The following is a 27,303-nucleotide window of genomic DNA, read 5'->3' on the forward strand; positions in this document are numbered from 1 at the left end:
ATCTGGATAGACTCAGGTCATACAGTCAGTGAGGAGTGAAGCAATACCACAAAGCACAAGGTTGGGGGAAGCAAAAGATTGGGAGACAGCCCGTTAGCCACCAGAAAAAACCCCAAGGTGAAGAAGAAAGTAACAGCACCAGTACAAAGACAGGCACGTGATTTTCCTTTAATTACCTTCAGATTTAGGACTAGGAGTAGATGCTGGAAACTGGTAGGTAGGAGTGTAGGGATTGTCCTCTGTAGCAGAGAAAAGCAGTGGATTTTGAAACCACCCACCATGAAGTGGAGGAACTGACAAATCCCCAATTGGCTCTTTTGAACGATTACCTATTTTAGTGTTATTAAAGCACACAGCATCACACTTAAAACGAGATTAATGAATTAGAAAGGCCTTAGTTATTTTAATATAGCACATCATGCAAATGAGACTTTTACCAACCGAAAATGACTATAAAAACAAAATCTAAAAGCCAAATCTTATTCCTATAATGGAACTATAAGAATTAATTTAAGGCTAGGACAACAGATACACTGTCTGAGTTTATGGTACCTTCAGAATTTTGCTGGATTTCAGGAAGTTCAGGGAATTGGTACGTAGGGAAATAAGGGTTTTCTTCAGGAGTGTCTAGGCAGAGGAGCAGGTTTGGGAGAGAGAATAGAGGAAGATACAAATGGAGAGAATGAACGAACAGGGATCCGCGCACAATTCAGGGCCCTTGAATTCTGGAATGTACTAGGCTTCACCAGTGATAGGAAAGAAACTCAAATTGCTTTGAAAAATCCAGTCCTTTCGCCTGAATTACTGAGACACATCTAAAGAGACAATACCCTTTTTCCTCTTGGACCAAGAATTACATATAGAGGATCTGGTAAGCAAGAGGGATTTAGTACAAAGCTTCAAGTTTCCAAACAAACAAGTGGATTCTTAATTTTTCACACATCTCTGTCTACCATTAGGGCAGGTAGTTTTGTTTAGAACCTGTAATTTCGGTTGAGTTAATCCCTCTAACAGGAGAGATGCTGCCTGTGGGGCAGAACAACATACTGTTCACATATGCACCTGCGTCTTGGCATTTGGGCTGCCGAAGCCAGGTCTCAAGGTGAGAGAAACACAGATTGCTGGGGGAAATGGACAGCAGCTTTAGGAAGTGACCAGCAGAACTGACGTCACCCAATTGGAGACCCAGCCTCAGGCATCACCACCATGACTGAGCTCGGCTACCCAACCAAAGTGGATTTACCCTTGGTTTAGAAACATTGAGCATCTTGGAATTTTGAAACAGTTTGGAGAGAGGCATGGCCAGCTTCATTGTGGACGCTGCAGGAGCTAATTAACAGTGGCTTTAGCTGGCAGCCGCAGCTAATCAGAGAGACTGGTTATTTGCTGCGGCTCAGGCCAACATCGACCAGAATGCTTTCTCTTTGCCTTCATGTGTCATCTGCCAGGCGGCCAGACTGGATTTGGTCACAGGGAATGACAGGATGCTCTGCCTCTGGGAGGAGGGGCACCCTCCCCACAGCGCAGCTGCATCCCTGCCTGTCAGCTGACTGGTGGCACAGGCGCATGGGAGCTGGAGGGGTCATGAGCCGCCTGAGCACTGGCCTGGGTTCTCCCACCATGCTGGATCCCCTGCTGATAGCCCAGGGGACCCCTGCTTTGGAAGCGCTTCTCTTCGAGCTTCAGCGGGCTTTGGTGTGTCAGCTCTTGACTGACTCTCAGGGCTACCTGCCAAGTGCTGGCTCCCAGCTGGGGAAGATTATTTTTCATGTTAACACCTTACAGGGGCACCACACATTCTCCTTCATTAGGAAGAATTCGCGCTCATTTGGACCCTGCAACATCCTTTGGAGGAAAGGAAGAGGGACAAATGCAGAGAGGCATGTGACTGGCCCAAGGTCACATGAGTGCTTGTAGGGACTGAATCCAGGTGAGACCAGTTTTCTTCACTCCCAGGTTCAGTGCTTTCTCAACTTGCTCTGCCTACAAGGCAGTCACGGGCTGACACGGGGAGCTGCGCTGAAAGCTGGAAGCAGGTGGGAGTCAGAGCTGCTCACATCCTGGGCAGGCAGATGCTGGGCTCAGCCTGCTGCAGCCCACGACACCCGGGAGGGAGGACTTGCGAGCTGACCTAAAATCCCGCATGTGACGCAGGGCACAAGCGCTCCCTCCCCACTTTGCTCTGCAGGCGCATGGTTGGGCTCAGGCAGGCTGGTGCCCAATGGGTCGAGCGTAGGGCCCAGTCTTCTGGCATCCTAGCAAAGCAAGTCTAAGTCCTCACCACATCAGTCAACATAGGAATACAGCACAGCTTCTACAAATGAAAATCAGTACCTCTGTTTAGCTTGTGGATCTGTTTAAACATGGTCTTGTACCAGTCTTTTGATCGCTCGGTGTTCTAGAGAAAAACAAAGGCAAAGGGTAAAATAAAATGGAAAATGTCAGCACGTTTCAGAACCTCCATGATTATGAAAGCACAATGGAAAGTGACATCTGACGTCAAAACTCACGTAACTCTATACATCTTGGTGAGCCTACATTTAAATCTTTATTAAAAATGCAAAACTTTTAAGAATAGATAAACCAAGAGATTCCAACCTGAATAGGTGGCCAAAAAGAATGCAGATTTTGCAAAGAATAAACAAAGATCCTCTTGAAATGTGTTCATTCAATTTTTTAAAATTTCATTTCTTAGAATCTGTCTTCATTTATAGACAACTAAAACACAGTAAAGCCTCCCAGAAACATAAAAGACAAAGGATATTTCTGTATCAGGCCAAGCCCCCACCCATTTCAGGTTATTCTGTAGCAGAGTAAGCTAAGTCACCTTGGAGAGGGCCAGATTTAGAACACATACATTAAAATGTAACCAATTCTAGCAGCCAATGCCAGAGAGTTTTCATCTTAACCACAAAGCTGGGCTGTTTTTTTTTTTTTTTTTTTTTTTTTTAAATTTTTTTTTTTATTTTTTTTATTTTATTTTTGGGACAGAGAGAGACAGAGCATGAACGGGGGAGGGGCAGAGAGAGAGGGAGACACAGAATCAGAAACAGGCTCCAGGCTCCGAGCCATCAGCCCAGAGCCTGACGCGGGGCTCGAACTCACAGACTGCGAGATCGTGACCTGGCTGAAGTCGGACACTTAACCGACTGCGCCACCCAGGCACCCCAAAGCTGGGCTGTTTTTAAGACAAATATAAAACAAGGAAGGGGACGGATAGGTAGTTAGGTCAGATATTTTCACTACCACTTTACAGATGAGGAAATGAGGTACAAAGTCGAAATGATGCCCAAGGTCACAGGGCTGGTGAGAAGGTGAGTGGGAGGGCTGCCCCACATGATGGTTAGGGGGCATGGGTATGGGATTCAGAGAGACTGCTCCTTCGCCCACAGGATGTGCAATCCTGGCCAGGACCGGAATCACTCTTGAGTCCCTGTTTCCTCATCTATAAAATGGGAATTATATCAGCGTTCACCTCATAGCGTGAATGATGAGATGGTGCATTCAGCAAGCGGTAGCCACAATTACTGTCACAATTCCCTTTCTACCTATTATTATTTATTATATACTTATTATTACTTAGGGCCAGACAACAGCTCTTCTGAGGCTTAGCCCACTGCCATTTGTACTGGCTTCCCCCAAAGGGAAACAAAATCCAGTCCGTTCATTACATGGAAACTGTAGAGAAACATCGCAGCCAGTGTTCTGAAGGGCCCATGGCAAAAAATGGGATTCCCTCTAAACCAGCTTCAGAAGTCAGGCTTCCATTGAATCCCTTAGGGCCTGCATAAGGCTGGCACCCCCCAGTACAGAGGGGGAGATCTGGGGCAGCCTGTATTCATTCTGTGGTTCCATTAGTTTCTTGCTCACCCCCGATGATGGGGTATCTCTCATCCAGGGAAATGTCTTCCTGAACCCATTACCAGGGACCCTGAGCCCCACACTCTCTTCAGGGTTCTGTAATCCCGGACCTACAATTTCTGAGTGTGCTCCAATGGACAAAAGAAGGGAGACTTGGAAACAATGCCCACAACATCTCCCCTTGAACACCATGTGCCCGGAGCTTCTCAGAAGTTCAGCTGCAGAGAAACCGCTCTGCCTTTGCCCCACTCTCCTTTACCTATAGTCCCATGAACCCAAAACCCTTTTCTCATGAGACTTATTAACACTAACATGTTTTGGGGAAAAGCTACTGCACTCTGAGGTCATGCACTCAGGACCGAGGTGGGGCAGGAGGCTGGCACACAGTTCTGGGAGGCTCTGTGGCCCTCAGCAGGCTTGGAGGGCGGGCCGTGGCGAGGACTTCCTTATGAGGCCTTTGCAAACCATAGGGGGGCTCACACGCACCCAGGTGCACACTGGTCACTGGTGTAAGAGGAAGCCTACGGAAGACATCTGGGTCAGTGTTCGTACCCGGAGTGGGATGCCCACTTCATCCATGGAAACATCGCTTAGGTCCTGAGCGCTCTTGGCCACCCGTCTACTGTCATCCTTTGCCTTTTTTTCAGGAGCCCTTCCAGGTGAGCTGGGTTTTTCCTGGGCTGGTGCCAAGTCCTGCTCTCCCACTCTTCTTTCTGAGACAGGATCTGGAAGTGAGAAACAGCTGTCAGCTGAAGCTCTTCTGCTGGCTCTGAAGCAAAAATCTCCCAAACAATCCAGCTGGGGGGAGGGGAGGGGTGTATTTGCAAATTCCCAATCAGAAGGAGTTTCACTTAAAGTGTGGGTCAGCACACTATGGCCTGGTCACCTGCTTTTGTAAAGTTCTACTGGGACATAGCCACACCCATTCATTATGTATTATCTATGAATGCTTTTGAGTTACAACGGCAGAGCTGAGTAGCTCGAACAGAAACTGCATGGCCTGCGAAGATGGAAATATCTACCATCTGGCCTTTAAGTTGCTAAGTGCACATTAGAGTTTGATTCAGGACTAGAGGTTACAGAGTGCTAATAAACATACCACGTGTGGTCTACAGATTATAAAATTACTTTTGATACTGTTATTCCAAGCCACGTCACTTATCATAGGAAGGCACTATGGCTATGCGTGCACATATCCTGTGGCCATGAGGGTGAACCCCTCAGAGCGCGGGCCTTCAAGGAGCTGATGGCCCGTGGGCAGAGAGGGCAAGGGAGCCAGGGACGAGAATGCAGGATGACCAGGGCTGAGAGTCAGCATCCAACTTAGCTGAGGAACTGAGGTTCCGGACTGACCTCTCAGAGGGAGTCAGCCAGATGGGAAGTGAAGGGTGTTCCAGGCAGAGGGAACACCATCAGGAAATGCAAGGGGACTCTGAACTACTCTGAGTTTATTAGGTGCCAGGTACTGTGCTAAATTCTTCAAATACATTACCTCAGTTCATCCTCCCAATAACTATATGAGGAAGAAACTGTTATCCCTCCATTTTTTAAAAAGTTAAGTGGGCCAAAGCACAGAGAGGTTAAAGTACCCTTCCCGAGGTCACACAGCTGGCCAAGTTGGGATTTGGACTAGGGACACCTGACTCCAGCAGTTCTCTCTGAACCATATCCTGTCTTGCCTCCCTCAAAGATGGCACCAAGGTTTCGAGCCTGGACTGATCCAAACAGAAGTTAGTAAAGGGACTGGGGTGGGGAAGGCAGGGAGAGATGGCTGTTTCCATTCAGGCATGGTAACTTTGACAGTGAGACATCCAAGCAGAAATAGAGGAGCGGGGCCCCGGTGAGGGGCCCTGGCAGGAGTGCAATTCCCAAGCCCTCGGCATAAAAGCAATGGCTGAGGTCAAGGAGATGGAGGGGTAAGTGCGGGCAGAGTTAAGGGCTGACATCACGTGCTGAAGAGCAAAAAGGACCCCCCAAAGGATGCAGGAGTTATGGGACAGAGAGGAGATGAATCAGAAAGGAATAGTGAGGTGTTGCTGAAGCCAGAGATGTGAGGGCTTCAACCCATAAAGGAAGGAAGAAAAACCAGAACATAGAAAGGGGGTTCAACAAAGCAGAAGAGTCACAGGATCCCCGGTGGGAGCAAGTTTCAGAGGGCAGCGGTGGTAGATGCCAAATTGCAGGAAAAGCGATGAACACGCAAGCAGGAAGTAGGGAAGTAGCTAGTGAGGGAGTCAGCACACAGGCATGGACTATGGCAGGTGGCAACCAGACAGGTCAGGAGGTTAAGGGAGAAAAAGGTTTAAGCTGGGGGGGGGGGGGGGGGGAGTTGGTGTCTAAGTCCTAGCAGTGACACCCATGAGGTGAGACTGATGGGGACAGAGATGTGCCCTGGCATTAGGAAATGCTGAGTCAGGATCTGTTTACTGACTGAGAGGTTCTCATCTTTAGAAAAGGAAAAGGTGCAGAGTGCTGGCTCGAGACTAAAATCCAGTAAAAAGGAGGGACCCGAGAGCAGAGGCAAAGTTGTAGCCAAGTCAGAGATGACCGTGTGTGGAGGAGGAGGGGGGGGTTGTGGAGGAGGAGGTGGGGGTTGTGGAGGAGGAGGGGGGGTGTGGTGGAGGGGGGGGTGTGGAGGAGGGGGGGGGTGTGGTGGAGGGGGGGGGGTGTGGAGGAGGGGGGGGTGTGGAGGAGGGGGGGGTGTGGAGGAGGAGGGGGGGTGTGGAGGGGGGGTGTGGAGGAGGGGTGACGTTGCTTCAGCTGGGCTCAGGTTCTACAACCTTCACAGCCTGCCTGCCCGACAAAGCGACACTGCCTGGATTTTTCTTTTTTCTTTTTTTTTTTTAAATATGAAATTTATTGTCAAATTGGTTTCCATACAACACCCAGGGCTCATCCCAACAGGTACCCTCCTCAATGCCCATCACCCACCCGCCCCCCCTCCCACTCCGCATCAACCCTCAGTTTATTCTCAGTTTTTAAGAGTCTCTTATGGCTTGGCTCTCTCCCTCTCTCTCTCTTTTTTTTTTCCCCTTCCCCTCCCCCACGGTCTTCTGTTAAGTTTCTCAGGATCCACATAAGAGTGAAAACATATGGTATCTGTCTTTCTCTGTATGACTTATTTCACTTAGCATAACACTCTCCAGTTCCATCCACGTTGCTACAAAAGGTCAGATTTCATTCTTTCTCACTGCCAAGTAGTATTCCATTTTGTATATAAACCAACTTCTGAACCAAGTACTCATTCTGTGACCACAGAACGGTTTCTAAACTTTCTGTGCAAGACTCAGCTTAGTGAATGCTTCAGAAAACGTGATCCCTGACATCATCACCATGAGCTTTAAAGGATGTTACTACCAGACTGGCTTTATGGGGTGAGTTCTCAGGCTCCCAGAAGGGAGGGACAAGAATTTGGCAGGAAGCCTGGCAGTGTAGGGGGGATTGCAAGTTACCAAAGTCTACCCCTGAAATGGCTCTGCTGAGCATTTTCCTCCCACCTGGAAAAGCCTTCCTAAGTGTCACCACCAAGCAGCAGGTGAGGCTGATTTTGAGCACCTGGTGCTTGGAGATGCTCCCACTCCTTGCTCCAATGTCCTCTCTTCAGAAGCAGAGCACAGACTTGCCATTCTCAGGGTTTTCAGGCCCAGAGAATTTTTTTTAATTGTTAGGGCAGGTGGCTCTAACAACAATCACTTAACTGCAAAACTCAGGCTGACAGTTCATGGACTTGTTCCAAGGCTGTCAGAGTTCTTCAGATCTACAGAAATGAGCCCTGAATTATTTCACTTCAGAAGCTTGTGATCATGCAATTCATGATTGAGTGAATTTCAGTGTACAGAGAGATGAACTGCAGCCTCAAAAAAAAAATTTCTTTTTTAAATATATATAGTGAAAGCCCAAAGTGACACTTCATTGTACCATGCAGGTGACAGGACCACCCTTTGACATCTACAATGAGGGTTTGCTGGTATTTCTTAATAGGCAAATACTGCCCCCTCAACAGGACATCCAGGAGCATTTCTTTCTAGTTTTATACTGATTTCAAAAGGAAGGTGCTGCAAAGGGTCGTTAAATAAGTGACAATGCTGACAACCTGGGACAGGGCCTCTGTGTTTGTGGGCAGCTTCCCTTTTCTTCACACCCACAGATTTTGAGTGAGAGCCACAGCAATGCTGACATCTCCCTGAGAACGTATATCAGCCCCTGTGCTCCAGCCCTGACCTGTTTTCCTCTCCATCTGCCCAAGAGGACCACGAACTTGAGGTGGCTAAACACCATGTGGGACTCAATCCCGAGTGCATCTCACTGAACAAGAAGCCCCATAAAGGCTCAATAAAAACCCATTAAGAACAGTGGGAGAGATGGGCGGCCCTCCATGTGCCATCACCACAGGTATGATGGGCAAAGCCTCACTGATGGAGTCAGTGACTGGAGTCAGCCCAGCCAGCCTTCTCTCCATCAAGGGCTTCTGAACAAAAGGGTGCCTTTTTTTTTTTTTTAAACAAAAACGAACATTTAGTGTGCACTTACTTTATGTCCCACTCTATCAAATACCATTAGTGGCTCTGTCCCAAAACTCAAGGAAGATGGAAACATTAGGCTCATTTTGGAGCCAAGGAAGTGGCCTGAGCCTGCCAGCCTGGTGGAGAAGCCCTAACATTACAGAGCACTTTCCAGTGTGCAAGGCATACCCCCCTTCCTGTCACACGTGATCCTTACACCTCTTTGAGGCAAGGACAAGGATTATCATCCCCATTTCCCACATGAGGAAGCTGCGGCTCAGAGAGGTAAAGTCATTTACCCAGGGACACACAGTTGTAAGAGGAAAGAGCCAGGACCAAACTCTGGGTCTCCTAACTTGTGTCTGAGCACCTTTTTCATCTACTCCATGCTCCTTTCCAATCCCAAAGGCAAGAAGGCGTTCCTTCACAGGAGCTACCTTTGTTTCAGAGCCACCCTGTTCTCAGCAACCTGGGCTGGGGCCAGGGAGTGAAGTGAGTCGGTGTGGCAAGTCAGGAGGGGGCAGCGAAGGGCACCTTGTGCTCAACCATGGCCTGTCCTGGTCCTGGGGCCAAGTCCCGATAAAGCTGAGAGGGTGTGAGAAGCCCATGTTCTCCCCACCAGGCTCTCCACGGATCACAAGGGCAGCAGTAGCATGAAAGAACACAGAAATCGTGACGCAGCTGCTCAGAAAACGGTGGCTTGTGTGTGCCCACCAGATCAGGGATTCCCGCCCCGATTCACAAGTATCTACCAATCCACCACATGCACGTTTGACACGTGTGGCTTTTTCTAGAAATGCATCTACTGCCTTTATTAGATTCTCCAAATGAGTCCATCACCAAAAATAAGGTTATGAACCATCACAGCACACCACGGGCTGCCCAAGGGCCCAGTCATGGCCACCGAGCCTGGCTTAGGGCCTGATACAAAGCAGGCACTCAATAAAATGACGAACGAATCAATGGAGGTGCCTACTGATAACAGTAACTCACATCTTAGATCATTAGGAACCTAAGGCTCTGCCAACGGGAAGCAGTAGAACCAGGACTCAAAGCAGAAAGCCACAAGGAGATGGTAAAACCTTTCCATTCCTGGGTTTCCTCACAGGTTTGGCTGTGCGTTTGTTCCCTCCACACCTGGCCTTGCCTCAGTGCTGCATACTTTATCGGGATGAGCCCTGACATCTGATGATCTGTCAGATACATGCCCAGCACTGTCAGTTCCTGATGAAATGCGATGCCCAAGTGTGGTCAGTACACAGGGCAGCATCAGCATCACTGGGGAACCTGTTAAAAGGTAAGTTCTCACCCATATGCATTAGATCCAAATCTCTGGAGCTGTGGCCTGGAATTGGGGTTTTGACTAGCTCTCCAGGAGATTCTGATGCCTGCCCAAGTTCAGGAAGCAGTCCTCACACCCTCTTCCAGGCACTGCTGGTCTGGAGTTTCTCACCCAGGTCCATCATGCAGGGTCATTTACTGGCACCTGGGCTTGCTGCCCCCAAATAAAAGAACTTGCCCACATTTCCTAACCCTGACCTGTCACATCCTAGAAGAGGAATAGAAGCAAACAGAAAGGTGACTTCTTCAGCAAGGCCTGCCATGAATGCTCTCATGAATGTGCTAAGGTACAACTCCTTGTTCTTTTTATTCAGAGTACCCTGTTCTTACCATCAAGACACATATCACAGCTGCACCGAACAGGTGTACTGGTTAGGGTCACCCATTGGGTGTGCTCCCACTAGCCCGCAGGCGGCAGGACCATGCCTGCTTTCACCATCCTTGTGGTCCAGCAGCAGAGTCCCCAGCATAGCAGAGGGGCTCCTCAGACTATGCTGCGCACACATCAAAGGTGTTAGCATGTAAATAAGTACTTGGTACCTACCTGAAAGGCTACTGAGTCGTTTCTGCTGTTCTGTGGTAAGAGAAAGGACACACATCATGAGATTTACACAGACAAGGCAAGACCGGGAAGTCACTCCAGAATTCGTGAGCATCCCCAAATTGGCACCCTAACTGTCCCTGGGCTTAGATGTCAATGTTGCATAGTCACCACATCCAGCTGAATGCAGGGGCATTAACACAGCTTTCTTATCCAGGCGTGGTGTGTCCTAGTCCCGCCTCCTCACCCCCCCAGCCCACCCTCCTACATTTGCACCAAGATTCAGGGAATAGTCACTGCCTTCTGGTTGTTATGTCTGGTTTCAAGGTGATCTGATCATGGAAAGAGACCCTCCCAACTCCTCTGGTTTCAAGGGACCAGGACCCTATAAAGACCCCAGTCTTACTACGTTTGGAGGGAAAAGTAATTGTAATCATAACCAAAGCAGCTACCGTCTCCTGAGAGCTTTGCCAAATGCCAGACATTGTGTTAAGAGCTTTCACACATGTTAACACTTTTAATCTTTGCAACAACTCTAGCAGGTAGGTCAGGTGGGTTGAGACGTCTCAGAAAATCAGCACAAACTACCCATGATGACACTGAAAATCAGAGCAGGGCCTAGAACCTTGACCCCCAACTCCTAGTCCAGGGTTCTTTCCAACCACGATGGCCGGGCCATCGCTGTTCCCTAACATGGAAGGTCTATCGGTTCCTCACCCTCCCGGGCACTTGTGGGGAGGGGAGGCCAATATCTCCTCTGGAGAGTTCTGTGTGTACGTGCTATGGGATAAGCACAAAAATGACCTTTACCTTCCAAAGCTGCTAAATATAAGCAGCCACACAGATAAAAATAGAGCGCCTGCCAGCCCCTGGGTGCTGTCATCATCCGCCTTGGCTACGGCCTCACCCTCCCTCCAGAATCCATGTGGGCAAGAAGTAAACAGAGCAGCAGGGCCTCGCTCAGCCTGTGGAACAGCCTGTCCACCTCTGGATGTGGACATAGTTCACATCAGCCGGACAACAGGAGCCCAAAAGAGCTCCAGGCTCAGCACTGCCAGCAGCTTGCTGGAGGCTACTGGCCAATCACGTCAGCTCTCAGCCTGTTTCCTCATCCGTCACATCAAAGTGCCCACCGGATCTATGGCTCTCAAGCTCCAGTCTGCCAGCTAGAGGCAAGGCCTTTCTTACTACGCAAAATCAAATTTATTCAACTTCCAAGACTATGTCGTCGCTACTTCTGAGATATGAAATGGCCTTTCTTTTAGAGAATGACATGTGATACGGATAACAGCAGTTGTTCTTCAGGGGTGTTATTTACCAAAGTTAGAAATTAGCAACCCTGGGCTAGTTCCCAGACCGCTTCATGTGACCATGAGATCCAGAGTCTGGGAACCACGGCAACTCTCGCTCTCCGACGTGGTCCGTGGACCAGCGACATCGATGTGCCTTGCAAGTTGCTGAAAAAAATGCAGAATCTCAGCCCTGCCTCAGACCTCCTGAATCTGGATCCGCAAGTGTGTCCTCTCAAGACGGTACACATTAAAGACCGAGAAGTTCTGAGCTAGGAGATCCACGTGCCTCTTCAGTCCTGAGTTTTCTGGTTCGAATTCTCCCTCCAGACTGATTTTAAGTGATCTGCCCTCAGATGTGTGGTGTGAAAGCCGAGGAGAGGGGCGAGGAGCCGTGTTGTGCGTGGCCGTTAGCGCTGGGCTAGACGTGCAGTGCCCCCTGCCCCCCATTTGTCTGCAACCGGGGGGCCCGGTTTGGAGAGAGAGGGTTATTGTCACACTGTGCCCTGGGGCTGTCTAGGCAAGAAAAAAGTAAGCCTTTTTTAGGATGACTAAACTAGAATTCCAGAAGTAGAGTAAAGTTATCATTCTCTCAGGAGACTCTGCAATAGTGAAGAAACTGTTTTCATGGCTACCGTCTACCAGCACTGCTGCCAGGCCGGGTAAATTGCAAAGCAAGGCCTGAAACGCACGACCTAGTCCCCACGGACAATCAGGAATCCGAAGCTAGGTGTTCCCATTCTCCTCCACTCTTGGTGCTCCACCTCCTTAGGGAACATATGGTTTGCTCTTCATGACAGGCTACTTTTTATTCCAAAAAAACCCCCTAACGTACTTGTATCCTTTTTCTGAAGGATGTGTGATTCAGGCAGCACGAATCTGATCTCTAAACCCAAAGGGCAAGGCTGGACAAAAGAGAAAGGCAAGAAGCAAAGACATTTGGGCAAATAAGAGGAATCTGTTTGCTCAAAGAAACAAAAAAGAATTGGGCATTTCTGTGCCCAAAGATGTCTCACTAGGTGTCATCAGAGGGACGTCGTGGAAGCGGCTGACATTACTTTTGGCATTTCCCAAAAACCAAGTTGCCTTGGGAATAAATCCCATTTTTAGAGAAACTGCCTCTCCTTCCGGGAACAAACTTACTTCTGTTTGACTGGATTTTTTTTTTTTTTTTTAAAGATGAATCATAAAGAAGTTCACAGAGAATCAAAATTTCACTTTGTCCTGCATGATGGACAGTGTCTGGGCAGAGAAAGCCATTGCCAGTAGGGGGTATGACCCTGCTGAAAGGAGAATGGGGTCTTTTATATAGTTTAGGGTGGGGGTTGGGACCCTTATCACCTTTGGAAGAACACAGATTCATGGAGGACAGTTAATCTGGAGGCCACACATAATGAAAAAAAAAATAAAATAACTAAAATAACTACTTAAGATTCAAGTGGGAAGATTTTAAGTGAGAAAAAATGTTTCATTCATCTGTTTTACAAGTTAGAAGCAGGAAACAGAAAACTCCATTTAACATGGAAAACAATTAAAAATAGACTCCAGTTCCATTCTCATCCAAGTTATGTGGGGGATGGGGCGAGCAGCAGGCAAGTAGGGAGTTGAGAAAAGGAAGACTGGGTGCCCAGCTTTGAGCTCTGAATAAAATAATTAACATTCCATGTTCTATGAAACTCAGACTAGACAGCCCTTTCTGCACTAGGAAACAGCTTCACAACTTCACACTGCAAAGGATTTTTGTGAAGGGGAAGCTTATTCCTCTATTGAATTCCAACAAGTTAAAACGTGGGACTTTACTTAGCATCATCTTCTGAAGTTTTAAAGCAGAAAGGTCGACATATACAATTATTACCTCAGAGCACTTCGGCTTCACGTAAGATGCCCCTTCAGAGAAGGGGAAGGGCCAACCAGAAGCAGTACGAGAAACTATAGAAAACACACATGGAAACCCGCAGCAGAGCTCTAAGGGGCCACGTGAGCCTCATGTCCCCAGAGGGTGCACTGAATGACAGCCAAGAGCATTAACTGCTGGCAAGAATCAAGGCCGGTGAGTCACAAAGAGAAAGTCCAGTAGCCTGTTTTAGAGGCCCCAAAACATGTTTGACATTTTAGAAAGGTTTCCACCCATTATGCTTTCTTTTGTTTTTAAGTTTTGGTACTCAAAATTTTGCTTTCTAGAAAATTCATGATGTCAAAGAACTACATGACTTATTACAAGAAGTATTACTGTACCCAGATTTTCTAGGCGAAGCTCTGATTTGGTATCTCATGATGAAGAGTTAAGGCGCACAGACTTTTTCCCTTCTGTCTTTTCTTTCTTTTTGGTGGAATCATCTGAAGGCAACTGTGAACACCCAACGTGTGGAACACATACTACACCAGCTTACTTACGCAGATGCCCAACATCATGCCAAATCAGGGGCCTACCTCCCTGCTGTGGTCTACCCTGTGGGTCACAGGAGGGAGAAGACTAGGGCAGATGACCTCGGAGAAGGATGGGGTTTATGAAAATTTCTGTGGAATGGCAGAATTCTTGCCCCTGAAGTCACAGAACAGCTATGTTGATGCCAGTGAGCTGGGGGAGGGGTTCTCTGAAGCTCTCTTACCTCGATTGTGTTGCAAGAGCACAATAGTAGGATTGACAATTGTCGTAGAGGGGTAGGCAGATGATGGTTTGCTAACTGGTGCAGAGATTTGGGAATCCGTTCCAGCATGGGATGAAGAAACTTCATTCAGTAGAGGGCCTGAATCCTGAAAAGAAAACAAACACTGTAACCAACTGTAAGTACATGAAACCTAATGTTGATGCTTTTTAAAAAGCAGAAATTTAAAGCTTTACAAGGACCTTAATTACAGAAAGAAATGTAATCAATGAGACATCACTAATTCCAGTTAGAAGTATAAGCTGGAATGCTTAGTCTCTTTGTTGGTGTTAGTAAGGGTAGAGAGGGAAGGTGAGTGTTACTGGAATTCTCAGCCACATCATTCATTATTTTCACCTGGTAATAACTGTGGATCAATCCGGTTACTGAAAAAGGAAATTCAAAACAAAGTAGAACAACATGCAAGACTCATGCAATTCCAAATGTGATCGGAGAACAAGAGCTGGTTTAAGGGAAAAATCAGGAAAGTTTAGTACACTTGTCTAAAGAAACATGAGACAATGCGAGCACAAGGAGCCATCGATGTAAGAATGAGGAGGAGTTAAGTATCGGTACTCTTAGAAAGCTACTCTTATTATTTGCATCACTCAACAACTTCACTAGCATTTGTTTCTGAGATTGGGATATTTTCCGGTCCTATCCTGACATTGTTTTTCACTGCAGTGTTGAGTGACAGAGATCTCTGAAGTCGTAAAGACTTATGAAAATCCTGACTTCAAAAACCTGAGGTCTAAAAACCAATAAACCCATTACTACTAACGTTATAATTTGCATGATGGGAATAATGCCAGTCTTTCTTAAAGACAGGAAAATAAGACCTCGAAATGCAGTAAGGATATGTAGGCAGTTTCCTCTATCACATCTATAAATCTTGCCAAGTTTCTATTTTGGAATTTGCAGACCTCTAGCCAGAACATCATTCTTAAAAGGGTTCGAAAAACAAGACTTTGATCGTTACTCTCCAGATGAAAGTATGGCTCAAAGCAATTAGTATGCTCCAGAGATCAGCTTCTCTGTAAGTGCCCATAGGACAAAAGCCATGCCTCCCTTCCTCTTTTTTGCCCCACCCAGCCTGCACCTAGCACAACACCCTGCAGACAGTAGGTGCTCGGTAAATGCCACCTGAATGACTGGAGCCATCCAATAGCAAAGGTGTTTCTGAACAACTTCTGCAGCAAGAGAACATGTGAGCATCAAGAGAGAGTGTGTCAGGACCAGGGACAGCTCCTGACACACAGTAGGGGCTTCCTGGATCACACTGGCTTGGTCATTCCAAATCTTCGGAAAGTGCCCTGACGTTGCAGCTGTTAGTTATGAGCAACAGCTCAGTTTAGTGAACAAAATCTTTCCAAGACTCGAGAGGCACAATATGATCTTGTTCAAAAGTGCTTCATCTCCATTTTTTTTTCATTTGTAAAATAGAAAAAAATTACTCTGCTCTTAATTTGCTTCCTAAGTGATTTAATAAAGATAAATGACACACTCATGAAAATTCGGCCATAATGCACCCAAGAAACACACCAAAAAAAATCATGCATATGGCTCTTTAAAGTATAAATGCCTACTGTGGTGTCTGGATGGATCACCTGAACATTAGTATTACACAAATATTATTCTGTGCCACGAGGCTTATTTCTGGAACATCACAAAAATGGCTATTGACTAAAAGAATGTGGATCAATTAACATGAATTTTCTTCTTCCCTCTTACTCTTAAATAGCTGCAGAAACTGAGCAAATATCAACTTGTGGCTTGGCCACCATCCCTAGGGGCTCCTGTTCTTCTCGACAATTCTCATTCAGTAGAGGATCCCAAGCGGTTTCCTTTTTCACCTGTTACCTGGGGCCAAACCAGAAGTTCTCAGGCCAACTGAAGTCTCCCCTGCAAGTCTTTATCAGACTGATCAGTCAGGTTTGAGAAATCGAGGAAACTCCTAACTAATCTGTCCTGGCATACCTGAAACAAAATTCAGTACAAAAATCTAGATCTATAAAGGTGATAAATTTGAGAGTATACAACAAAACTACTCACAATTGTATACCAGGACACTAAAAATATCTCACTTTATATGCTGCTCAAGAAGAAATATTCTGTGCCAGAGGGAAGAATATCGATACCACCTATAACAAGAGCAGCTTCTCAATTCACCTGTAAGCTGCACTGGGGTGAGGGGAGTGCATTAGGAACAGTCTAGCATTTTCCTCCAACAGGTTTGAGCTGCAAAGCTCAAAGCTAGAAGGACATCTAAAGACCCTGGGCCATGTTCAGTTGAGTCCTGACCTAACTGCATTGTGTTGCATCTAGAGATCTGAGAAGAAGTCCTAGACCAGGATGAAGCCATTCCCAGCTTTGGGGTGCCTGATATCTGGCTATAAATTCTCCTATAAGCCAAAAAGTTCTCCTGCTTTTGGCATCTCCTGATGCCAGTCATGTAGACTGAAGCCACAGGGCTTCAATGAGCCACAGGGATGTTACTGAACATTTACCTTCATCAGCCAATTACAGGACCCACTGTGGTCCGAGGACCCTCAGCAACAGAACCCCTGGGATGTGCCTGATCAAATCAGAGCCCTAGGCCCCTCTGCAGACCTATTCCAGGACTCTAGGAGTATAATCTAGAATTGACAATTTAAACCAGCTTCCTTGCCTCTTAGGTAATCTCATGTGTGCTAAGCTTGAGAACCAATATGCTATCCACAAAAAACCCCTTTGAAAGCAAGGGCTGCACGCTGTTCATAGTTGTACCTATGGAATCTAGCAGGATGCCTAGAACACGGCAGGAGCTCATTAACTGTTAACTAATTAGCCACTAGCTTACTTTTAAGAACTCTGGCCCCCACTTGCTAGGGCAAGTCCTCGGCAACGTAGCTGACAGTTGAGTGCTCTCTCCATGGGAAGCACTATAACAGAAGTTTAACATACTTGGTCCTACTGTACCCCACAGGCCTGTGAGTAGATCCATGCATCCCCATCTCACAATTCACTCTGAGGTTCTCACAGATTCTCTTGATTCCCAGAGCTCCTGAGGAGAGAAAAGACTGGGTACCCTGATTCAGCTTTTCCACTTGGGCTTTCCTACCTACAATGGGGACTCGTCCCTCACAGGATGGGGCCTGAGGTATCAGGGCTCTTTACCTTCACACGACTCCTGGAGCAACGTTGTGTCACAAAGGCCCCTGGGAGCCTCCAGTCAGGGGCCCCAGCAATTATACGCCTTTGGAGAAAACGGTCCCAACTCCCAACGTTTGTGCAAGGCTTTTAGATCCATTTGCTCCATTAAACTCCATTCTCTCTCTCTTTTTTAACCATTCTCTGCCATCGCTGCATATAAAAGAGTTTGTTTACTTGCTAAATCAACAAAAGCCCTGGAGGCTCACTGTTCCCTGGTGGGGAACCTGCCGGCCATTGGCCATCGGCTTTCCCACATGGCTCCTCAGCTCTCCAACACCACATCTGCTTGGCCTCTCAAGAGCATCGCGAGCCAAAGGAAAGGCCACAGAGGTTCTCTGAGGGAAACGGAGTTCTTTCAGGAAGATGCGCATTCCGAATAAGACAGACAGGAAGAGGGACGTGAGGGGTCTGTGAGCAGCTGCAGGAGAACCATGAACACGCGCGGGAGGCATGCACTCCGGGGAAAGCAAACAGTCACCACACAAGCACAGTGGCGGTGGACACTTCCCTCAGAACTTAGCACTTCAGTGAGAAAGGGGTTTTTCGCTGCCAGGAGCAGACATTCAGGAAGGCTTTGAGGAGGGGGTTCCAGCAAGCTTACGGTACTTGAAACAGCTCCCGTGAGGTCAGGCTCCGAGGCTCTGCGGAGGTCCTCCGGTACCGGAGGGACCAGCGGAGGAGGTGGTGAGAAGGATGGCGGGGTCTGGCTAACGGGGGGGTGGGGGCCAGAAGCACTGGCCGGCTGGCTGTGGTGGGGTCGCCTCTGCAGACGAGGGGGAATGAAATCATCTAGGGTCGGGAAGGTCAGAGGTGAGCCGGCAGGGGCGGTCGCCGGGCTTGGGGGGCCAAGAGGCCCCAGAGATGCTGGAGTTCTGGCAGTGCCTTCTTGCCCTCTGTCAGTATTAACCAGGTAGAGAGGGACAACTATTATCTCAGGCTGGGCTGAACTGGAGAGAGTGGCATCCTGTAGGAAATAAGGGGGTCGTTACGTAAAGGGGCACGGCAGGGAAGAAGGAATTCCATATTTAAACAGTTGAGACTGGACATGCAGTGATGTACTCTGAGAAATATTTAATCGGTGCCCGTTCTCCAGAGTACATGAGACCGTCCGTACTAGCCAGCTGGCCTCCTGACACTCCGTGACACAGAGGGAACCCCATCCAAGTTTACTCTCCATCCTTCTATTTTTGAATCCTTTTAACACTTGAGAGAGAGAGAGAGAGACAGAGACAGAGACAGAGACAGAGACAGAGACAGAGAACAACAGAACAGGCAGGCAGGCTGTGTTTAGCCCCCAAACTGCTTGCAGAGCCCGAAAGCTTGGGAGTCAATACAATTTCTTTGGCACCTTGTGAAAAGACATAAACATTCCATATCTCACCATGTTGTTAGTCTATGGATCCCACACTCCAGCATACTTACATATTACCAGAAAAGAGAGAGGGGGACAGAGAGGACTGTGCCGAGGTGTTTAGAGAGAAGAATTCGGGATTCAAGCTGCAGCGGTGTAGACGAGGAAAGGGAGGGGAGGGCAGCCCAGAAAACAAGGGAGCTGCTTTGCAGGAGTTTCGAAAGAGATGGTGTAGAAGACACACACACATGTCTAATTCCTTGCCTTGGCTGGATAACACGGCTGCAAAAGGTAAGGTTCTTTTCTCTTCCGGTTTTCGGGAGCAGAGGAAAGCTGGGGGCCTAGCACAGGTGGTCTCACCGCGTCCGGGAACGGAGGCCGAGTGCACAGGGAAGGACTCTCGCCCCGGACGGTGGCATCTTTACGGATGTCAAAGAATAGCTTGGGAGGGCCAGGAGGAGCAGAGGGTGGCTTTCCCGTGCCGGCCGCGTGGGAGACAAGGCTGGGAGCCTGTGCGCGAGCGCCTGCAGCTTCCAAGGGAGTGCCCGTGGCTGGGTCAGGTGCAACACAAGAGGAGCTTTGCGCTGCCACCCGGCAAATGTTATTGGATAAACAAGGTACATATAAGCTGCTGACCTTTTTATTCCCAACTGCCTTATGACGTGGGTTAGAGCTCACATTCTCACTATAAACCGTCCTGGTGGCCACACAGTGGTGCCGGGGTTGGGAGGAAGCACTGGGGAACGTGGAACCAGGAAGCAAGGGCCCAGGACGCACCACGCCTTTGGCAGCGCATCTGGCTGCCAGGGAGATGGAGACGGGCTGGGGTCGTGAGGGGCTCTGTTGGCTGGGGGTGCTGAGGGGGACGTAAGGCTTGGGTGAGCTCAGGTAGAGGGAGTCCTTGGAGGTACTGTGGATGGTGGGGGGCTGCCATGCAAAGCGGTCCCCTTTAGGGAGAGGAGGCCGAGGGGGAGAGAGAACCTTCAGCATGATTTTCAAGAGAAAGTATCAAAATGGGGAACAAAGAAAGAAAGAGGATGGGAAATGGAAAGAAGGATGACCATTAGAAATAGCGTAACATGATCGGAAGAAAAACAATTCTTGACATGTCTTTAAGCAAACCCTGAGCTTAGAGTCCTTGTGATCCCTACATTTCTCCTCCGGGTAAAGTCAAGGACTAAATCATACTCACCTGGACAGGCGGGCCTGCTTCTCTTACATCTCAGCCCAGGAGCGGCCACGTGCTAAGCCACTCCGACAGCCATCCTTGGCTGACCGCACCCCTTGTTAGCCCTCCGGACTGAAGGATGCCCGAGGGCTCACGGCCAGGGCAAGAGGCCCCAGAGCCCCCACACCTTTCCTGAAAGATCTTTCTCTCCATGCCCTTAGCTCTAAAAGTTTAAGTTCACTGAAGCACTCGAATGTCTTTCATTCTCTTCCCTTAGGAAATAGGGAATTGGAAGAATCGTCCTTATTTGTGTTCACAGGAGACAGATGTCTTAATTGAATCACTGAGATTTAGTGCTCAATTCCATAAGCGTAACCAATTAAAGCTCACCAAGAAGAGAATGCTCAGGATTTAGAATCCACATGTGCTCTTTTCTCAGAGGAAACAATCTGATGGAACTAATTATGAGAAGGAAGACAGGCATGAGATTAAAAGCATATAGTCTCCCATTTTTGATGCACACAGAACAAAGGGACCAGGCAATGAAGCACTTGATTTGCCTAATGAGTTGGACTGTGCCTGGTTCCTCAAATTCCGGCCCCTTCCCCACTCCCATCCAGCCCACCACCGGGCACAGACAATCCCACAGTGGGTGCCCAGCCTCACACTCCTGGCTTAAGCCCAAAGCTCTGGTTCCAGGCTGAGAGGAAGGTATAGGTCACATCTCATTCCCTTTCCCTCAATACAGCCCCTAGCTCCTCCTTGGGTCTCAGTGGGGCAGAGGAAATGGAGTAAATCTCCAGAATGACCCTCATGTCAATGAGAACCATCTGGCAATCGGTGGAAATTAGACCATAAAATGAGGAAAGTTTATTTTCCTTGTGTTATGGATTAAATGTGTATGTCCCCCAAAGTTCATATAATGAACCCATAGCCCCAAGTGATGATGTTTGGAAGTGGAGTGAGTAGGAGAGGAGATGGGGTTATGAAGGTGGGGTCCCCATGATGGGACCAGTGTCCTTATAAAAAGAGACTAGAGTTCACTCTTGCCCCACCAGGTTAGGACACAGCGAGAAGGTGGTTGTCTATGTGCGAGGAAGAGAGCCCTAACTAGGAACCACATCAGCTGGCACCTTGGTTTTGGACTTCCCGCCTCAAGATCTGTGAGAAATAAATGTGTTGTCTAAGACACCTGATTATGGGATTTTGTTACAGCAGCCTAAGCTAAGACACCTAGATTTTCCTCACGGGTTCCTATCTTCAAAGACAGCCCAGTACTAGAAAGCCGGAACATCATCTAAATTGCACCGGTGAAGTATAGTAAGTTTGGTCAATACTTAGCAAATGGGTTATGACCAAAAGCCGGGAGAGTGCAAGGGTGTGGGTCTATCTGGGGGTTGTTTTTTATTTTTTGTGGAGTGCAGGTAGCAAGGGGAAGGGATACTAACAAGGGTGACTAGGTAAGAAATCAAGTTTTTTGAGTCTGGATTAGAAGATCAACCCCAGAAACAGTAAGCAACTCATAACAAACTCAGTTTTCAAGCTACAGATAACCTGGATTGAGGAGAAACAATTTGGATATCCTAGGTTAACTTGATGCCTATCCTTTCCACAGGGTGCCCAAGACAGTGCCTGTGGAATGAGGCCATGTGGACCAGTCAAAAATACAAAACGAATGACCCCTCTTCAGTAGTTAGCAGGAGTAAAACCCTCCAGTTGGGACATACTTGGTTCCAGTGAACTTACACCGGAGGTTGGGGCATGTTTCAAACCGAACAATGCTCTTTACAAATAAAGCACTTGAACCATCACACACCAAAGGGACTGGGGGTGAGTGGAGCGGTGGTTGTCAGGGAGAGAAGCAAAAGTCAATTTTGACTTCAGCTCAGAGTTACTTTTACTTTGAGCTCCAGTGTCCCACATGTGATTCTTCTTGTCCAAAGATAGAAGTAGGTTTCAGTGGGTTTTTAACTTAATCTGCTTTTGGCCATATAAGGTGCCAGGGCTGCATGACATCAGGCACAAGGCTTCCCAGGGCTTTGACCCTGTAGAGAAGATGCCTCCCCAGAGTGTTGACAGTTCACCCTGAGCCAAAGGCCTTCCTGTCCCAAAGAAGGAGGGAGATAGGCATTGTCATTTTACATGGAAGGAACTACTTTCTGATTTATTGTAAACACTGTACGAACTACAGAGGCAGCTTCCATCCCTGCCTAGCTGGCTACTAATGAAATTCCCTTCATCCCTGTAGAAGGTGGGGGCAGTGAAGAAATGGAGCTGCTTGAAGAATCAGATATGTTCCTAGCTTATACAGTTCCAGAAACTGCCCATTTCCGCCCCCAGTGAAGACCACCGCGATGATGCTGTCAGAGGGAGGGGAGCCCGGGTTCCTCGTTACGAGAGGCGAGGAGAGCAGCAGGTCCAGGACAGCAGAAAGAAAGGCAGCATCTGGGAGCACCAGAAAACAGGATTCCCCTCTGGCCCCGGGGTCTCCTGGACCCCAACTCATTCCTTATAAGCAGATGCCAGGCCTGTGGGGCTCTAAGAGCTATCTTCATCTGAAACTAAGCTGGGGCAGTTCCCAGCCCAGCCCGACTTGGTTCTGTCTAAGCCAGCATAGTACTTACAGGTCTGGCAATGGCTCTATGGACAAGAAGTCATTCTTGCATTCAGAAAACAAATCCAAGAAATGATGTATGACCTAAAGGTTCTTGAAAGTTGGGTGGCCAATTGTACACTGAATATACAGAACAAAACCTCTGTATCAGCAATTTGCCAGGTTCTCTTTAAGACACCCCAGTTAAAAAAAAAAATTCTTGGAGAGTGACAAATAAGAAAATATGCTATCTGTAGGCGACATGATAGGAAATTCACCATTATGATAAAGTTCACCCTTATAAACTCCTTGAGGGCAATGTTTAACATCTTGATCTGAACACAGTGAATGCTCAGTAAAGCTGTAGTAAATAAATGTATTTAAGAGGAATTTTTATTTACTTCACGTTCTCAAAATTATCTCTTCAGAAGAACTCTCTAAGAAGCCAAAGGAAGGAGCGAGTTAGCCTTTGAACTACGTCACTGATAGGGGAGGAAGATGTGCTTCCACATTTGCCTTGAATTAATCAGCACCATCTCCTAACTCAGACAGAGCCAGCTCTATTCACGCCTGAGACTGCAGAGACAGAAACCTGTCTCTGAGAGACAGGCAGCGCACTCACACACCGGGAAATGGAACATCGATGGCAAGTCATTTACTGGACAGCTGTGTCCTATAAGGGCATCATGAGGCACACCTGCAGCTCGGGTTCTAGCCAGTGGCCTTGCGGGCACATGGCTGTGCCTACGGGAGGCGAGCATGGCGGGAAGGTTTAGCGGGGCTGCTCAGCGACACCTCTAAGCCTGGAAAGCCAGGGTCTGCAGAGAGGAAGGAAGACGTCCTCTCTGACTTGGTTCCATTTCAGAGGCCAGTGCAACTTTATGCCCTCAGGAGCAAGAGGATCATCAGACAAGTGGGGTGGGATCCGGGGCGGCATTTGGAATGCCCAGGCTCCTGGTGAATTCTGGGAGTACCTTCGCGCAAGGCAGGCCCAGGGACGGGGACCACATGAGGAACATACTCCCACCACATTTTTTGGAACAGTACAGTGTCCTTTAAGAGAAAGGATGGCTCCATCCCATGGATGTTACTCCTCTGTAAAAAACACTCTTCACTAAACTAAACTAAAACAGGATCTATTCTTTCATCAAAATGGCAGAGTAGTGACAGGGAGAGGAAGGAAGAAAGATCAGGAAAACAACTTAGGGGGAAGACTTAAGCCAAAATGATCCCTTCTCCAAGTTGTGCGGGGCCTGCGGCAGGGGTTGGTGTGTTCTTTAGCAGATCAGCACGAGGCAGTTGAGGCTGTGCTGTTCCGGCCATTCAGACGTCCGTCTGCCTGCTCTGGGCCACGGGGTTCGGGGCTGGCCACAGCTACCCGACCGTGATCTGTAAGCCTAGAGTTGCTGGAACTCTTACAGCAAATAAATGCAATAAACACAAGAGCGTACTCTTTGATTCCAGAGTTTTTAACCCACCAGGCTCAGACTCTTCCCCCCCTTACTCAGGGCTAAATGCATTCCCTCTTTCAGAACATTTCCACATACATTTCAAACCTAGAAACATTGGGCTCACACTTCCTATCCCCTGGTATAGATCATCCTCATCCTCTGCTGTCCTTGAGCCCCAACTTTTCCCCCCTATCTCTGGTCCTTGCAGAACTTTTCCACAGTTAGCCAAAAGTGTGGCTCAGATCCCAGTCCGTTATTCAGCTGGGCAAGCAGGAAGTCATGAGCGCAGGCTAAAAGACTCAAGAACAGGTGCCACTCACCAGTCCCCACCCCACCCGTGGGCACAGGCCTACCTGGGGCTTGTCGGAAGAAAGGTTGGGATGCACACTTCTGTAGCCCTTGGCAGCAAGTGAGGAGGGCTGGGCGTTTCCATTGGCATCAGCATTGGAAGAGAGTCTCCACTCATCTGAGAGATGGGGGGAAAAAAGAAAGAAACCCCTCACTCACAGGGAACACTCCCCGGTTCCCCTCTAAGTCCCTGGTGGAAGGCAGGGGCAGAAAGAATGCAAGAGAAACCATACCTGCTGAGGGATTCTCTGAGTCCAGAACTACGTGTGGTGCAGAAAGGATGAAAACAAGAGAAAGGGGCAAACAGAAATGGTTACACTCGCAGGAAACAAGCATGTACTGCAGAGAAAGAGGAAAACCCAGCACCCCGTTGCCTGACACAAAATGCCCTCAGTCACGATGGCCTAATTACCATAGGAACCCACTCTAAACCATGATGTGCTCACAGGCGCTGACCTTTGAAAACACAAGGCTCACATTCACAGTAATGAAGAAACAATTGTTCCTTGACATTCTTATTTTACAGACAAAAAGGCAACAGAACTCTCCCCTGCCCTGTCCCTAGTAACTCCCATTCCCCTTCTCCATCCCTGATGTGGGCTCTGAATGACCTCTCCTCATTAGCAGGCTGGGCTTAATTAACTGACTCCGGAGAGGGAGAAATAGATAAGCACTTTTTCTGTGGCTACTGGCAGCGGGGCTAGGGGGAAAGCATGATTTAAGCCCAGAGGTATCTGCTGTGATAAGGACTTTTTTTTTTCCTCCTCTGCCTGCTTTCCTTCTTTCCATTTAAATGAGCCACATAAACATTTCAAAATCTAATCACCCTGAGTTTTCATCACGTGACAAGCCAACCTTGTCCCCTTGTGGCTGGCTACCACCCTGACCTCACCTCAAATCCTGGATCCACCACCGATGGGCTCTGTGACCCTGAGCAAGTTCTAAGCCTATTTTCCCATCTGAAAAGTGGGGATAATGATATGCTTGCTTCCTAAGTGTTGCTATAAGGATTAAGTGACATAATGCAGGAGAAATGCTTAGCACAGTGCCTGCCAGGGCTCAGTAAATGTTTGCTAGCTATCATCATTACCTTCCGCATCACCTCGTCTCTATGCTCTACCCTCCACCTAGCCCAGAGGTCAGCAACCTTTTTCTATCAAGGGCCAGACAGTAAATATTTTAGGGATTGCGGGCCATATGGTCTCAGTCGCAGCTATTCAACCCTGCTATCCTAGCACAAAAGTGGCCACAGATAACATGTACATGAATGAGTGTGGATGTATTCCAAAGAACTTTTATTTGTGGACACTGAAATTTGAATTTCATAGAATTTCACATGCATATAATACTATTCCTCTTGTGCTTTCCTTTGAACCATTTTCCCATTGTACTATTTTTTGTACAAAAATAGGCATGGACCAGATGTGGCCTGCAGGCCATAGTGTGCCAACCCCCTGAACTAGCCAAACCCTTAACTTCCTTCTTCATGTCCTGCCTACTCTTTTTTTTTTAATAACTTTTAAAAATTTATTTTTTGAGAGAGAGCACGAGCAGGGGAGGGGCAGGGAAGGAGATACAGAATCTGAAGCAGGCTCCAGGCTCCGAGCTGTCGGCACAGAGCCCGATGGTGGGGCTTGAGCCCACGAGCTGTGAGATCATGACCTGAGCCGAAGTCGGATGCTCAACCCACTGAGCCACCCAGGCGCCCCGTGTCCTGCCTACTCTTATCTTACCCTCTAGGGGTATAAAGAGGGACTAATACAGCAGCTGTCACAACCCAAGCCCCACCTCAAGGACTAGAGGTGGGCTTTCCAGATGTCAAGTTGAGATTTACCAGTGTTACTGAACACCATCTAAGGGCCAGACACCGTTAGTCACTTTTGTCCTATCTAGTACTTCATTTAGCGTACACGGCAAGTCTGTGAGGTGGGTGATCACTCTACTTCACGGACGAGGATAAGAGAGGCCAGCTTGCCCCACATCACACAGCTTGGAAATGCAAAGCAGCCAGCCTGGGTATCCCGAAGCTAGTGCAGCACTCTGCCCACCACCCACAGCCACCAACCCCCCACCCCCCTCCAACCACCTACATTCCAGGGAGGAGGTGGGAGAAAAGGTGTGGGAACAAAAGGCAAAGCATCAGGTAAAGGTTTCGAATGGTTTGCACCCCTGCACAGCAGTTCAACTGCAGTAGAATCACCCGCGTGCTTGTTAGCACAGACCGGAGGGCTCGACCCCCAGTGCTTCTGACTCAGTGGATGGGAGGTGAAGCCTTACATTTCTACCATGTTTCCCAGGTGATGCTGAGGCTGCCGGTCCACAGTCCATACTTTGAAAACCACGATACAAGGAACATTTGAAACACATCGTTTTTCTGGAAAACTGTTTCCCATTAACTGTTAACTATTTTGTACCCATTTTTGCTTTCTTTTCCCCTCTAAAATAGAGGGTTTTTTAAGTTTATTATTGAGAGACAGAGAGAAAGAGAATGGGGAAGGGGCAGAGAGAGAGGGAGAGAATCCTAAGCAGGCTCCAACCTCAGCATGGAGCCTGATGCAGGGCTTGAGCTCATGAACTGTAGATATGACCTGAACCAAAATGCTTAATGGACTGAGCCACCCAGGGGCCCCCCAAACAGAGGTTTTTATAACGTTTCTGTCATGTATTCTTTTAGTGGGTTGCTGGGTACATTTCTGCTACTCCCTTATGCATAATTCACAGGTATTTGTCTTCTCTTCCCAACCACATAGCTGGGGAATTTATAGGATTTGAGTTTTATGCACATTATTTCAATGTATTGGCTTCTGTGACCAAGGGCAGGCTGCCAATCATTCTGAACTTTCTTTTTCTCATCTATCAAATAGGATCCTTACTCCATGGACACCACAGGGTTGCTGAAGATCCAGAGATCAGGCATATGAAGGATCCTAAAAGTGACCATTTTTAACATTCACTGTTGGATCCATCCAGATTCCTGGCCCAGAGATTTATTTGCACATGGCAGGCCCTCAAGCACGAAGT

General features: G+C 47.9%; 1 protein-coding gene across 50 annotated transcripts in view; it reads right to left on the bottom strand.

Moving 5' to 3' along the window:
- Window positions 1-27,303, bottom strand: part of SORBS1 (sorbin and SH3 domain containing 1) — a 229,060-nt gene that overhangs the window by 73,280 nt on the left and 128,477 nt on the right. For 20 of the 50 annotated variants that reach the window (XM_019445159.2, XM_019445170.2, XM_019445167.2 and 17 more), the window contains 10 exons: window positions 24,516-24,542; window positions 24,288-24,400; window positions 18,987-19,703; window positions 17,973-18,335; window positions 14,144-14,288; window positions 10,249-10,278; window positions 4,414-4,586; window positions 2,335-2,398; window positions 553-627; window positions 177-239 (listed from right to left, as the gene is read on the bottom strand). In XM_019445159.2, the coding sequence (XP_019300704.2) occupies window positions 177-239; window positions 553-627; window positions 2,335-2,398; window positions 4,414-4,586; window positions 10,249-10,278; window positions 14,144-14,288; window positions 17,973-18,335; window positions 18,987-19,703; window positions 24,288-24,400; window positions 24,516-24,542 (1,770 nt within the window). The remainder of the gene's footprint in view (window positions 1-176; window positions 240-552; window positions 628-2,334; window positions 2,399-4,413; window positions 4,587-10,248; window positions 10,279-14,143; window positions 14,289-17,972; window positions 18,336-18,986; window positions 19,704-24,287; window positions 24,401-24,515; window positions 24,543-27,303) is intronic. The other 30 variants (XM_053909756.1, XM_053909755.1, XM_053909767.1 and 27 more) reach the window with 14 other exon arrangements.

This window comes from Panthera pardus, unplaced genomic scaffold, assembly GCF_024362965.1.
Source record: "Panthera pardus isolate Hobbes unplaced genomic scaffold, ASM2436296v1 HiC_scaffold_22, whole genome shotgun sequence".
Taxonomy (NCBI): Eukaryota; Metazoa; Chordata; class Mammalia; order Carnivora; family Felidae; genus Panthera; species Panthera pardus.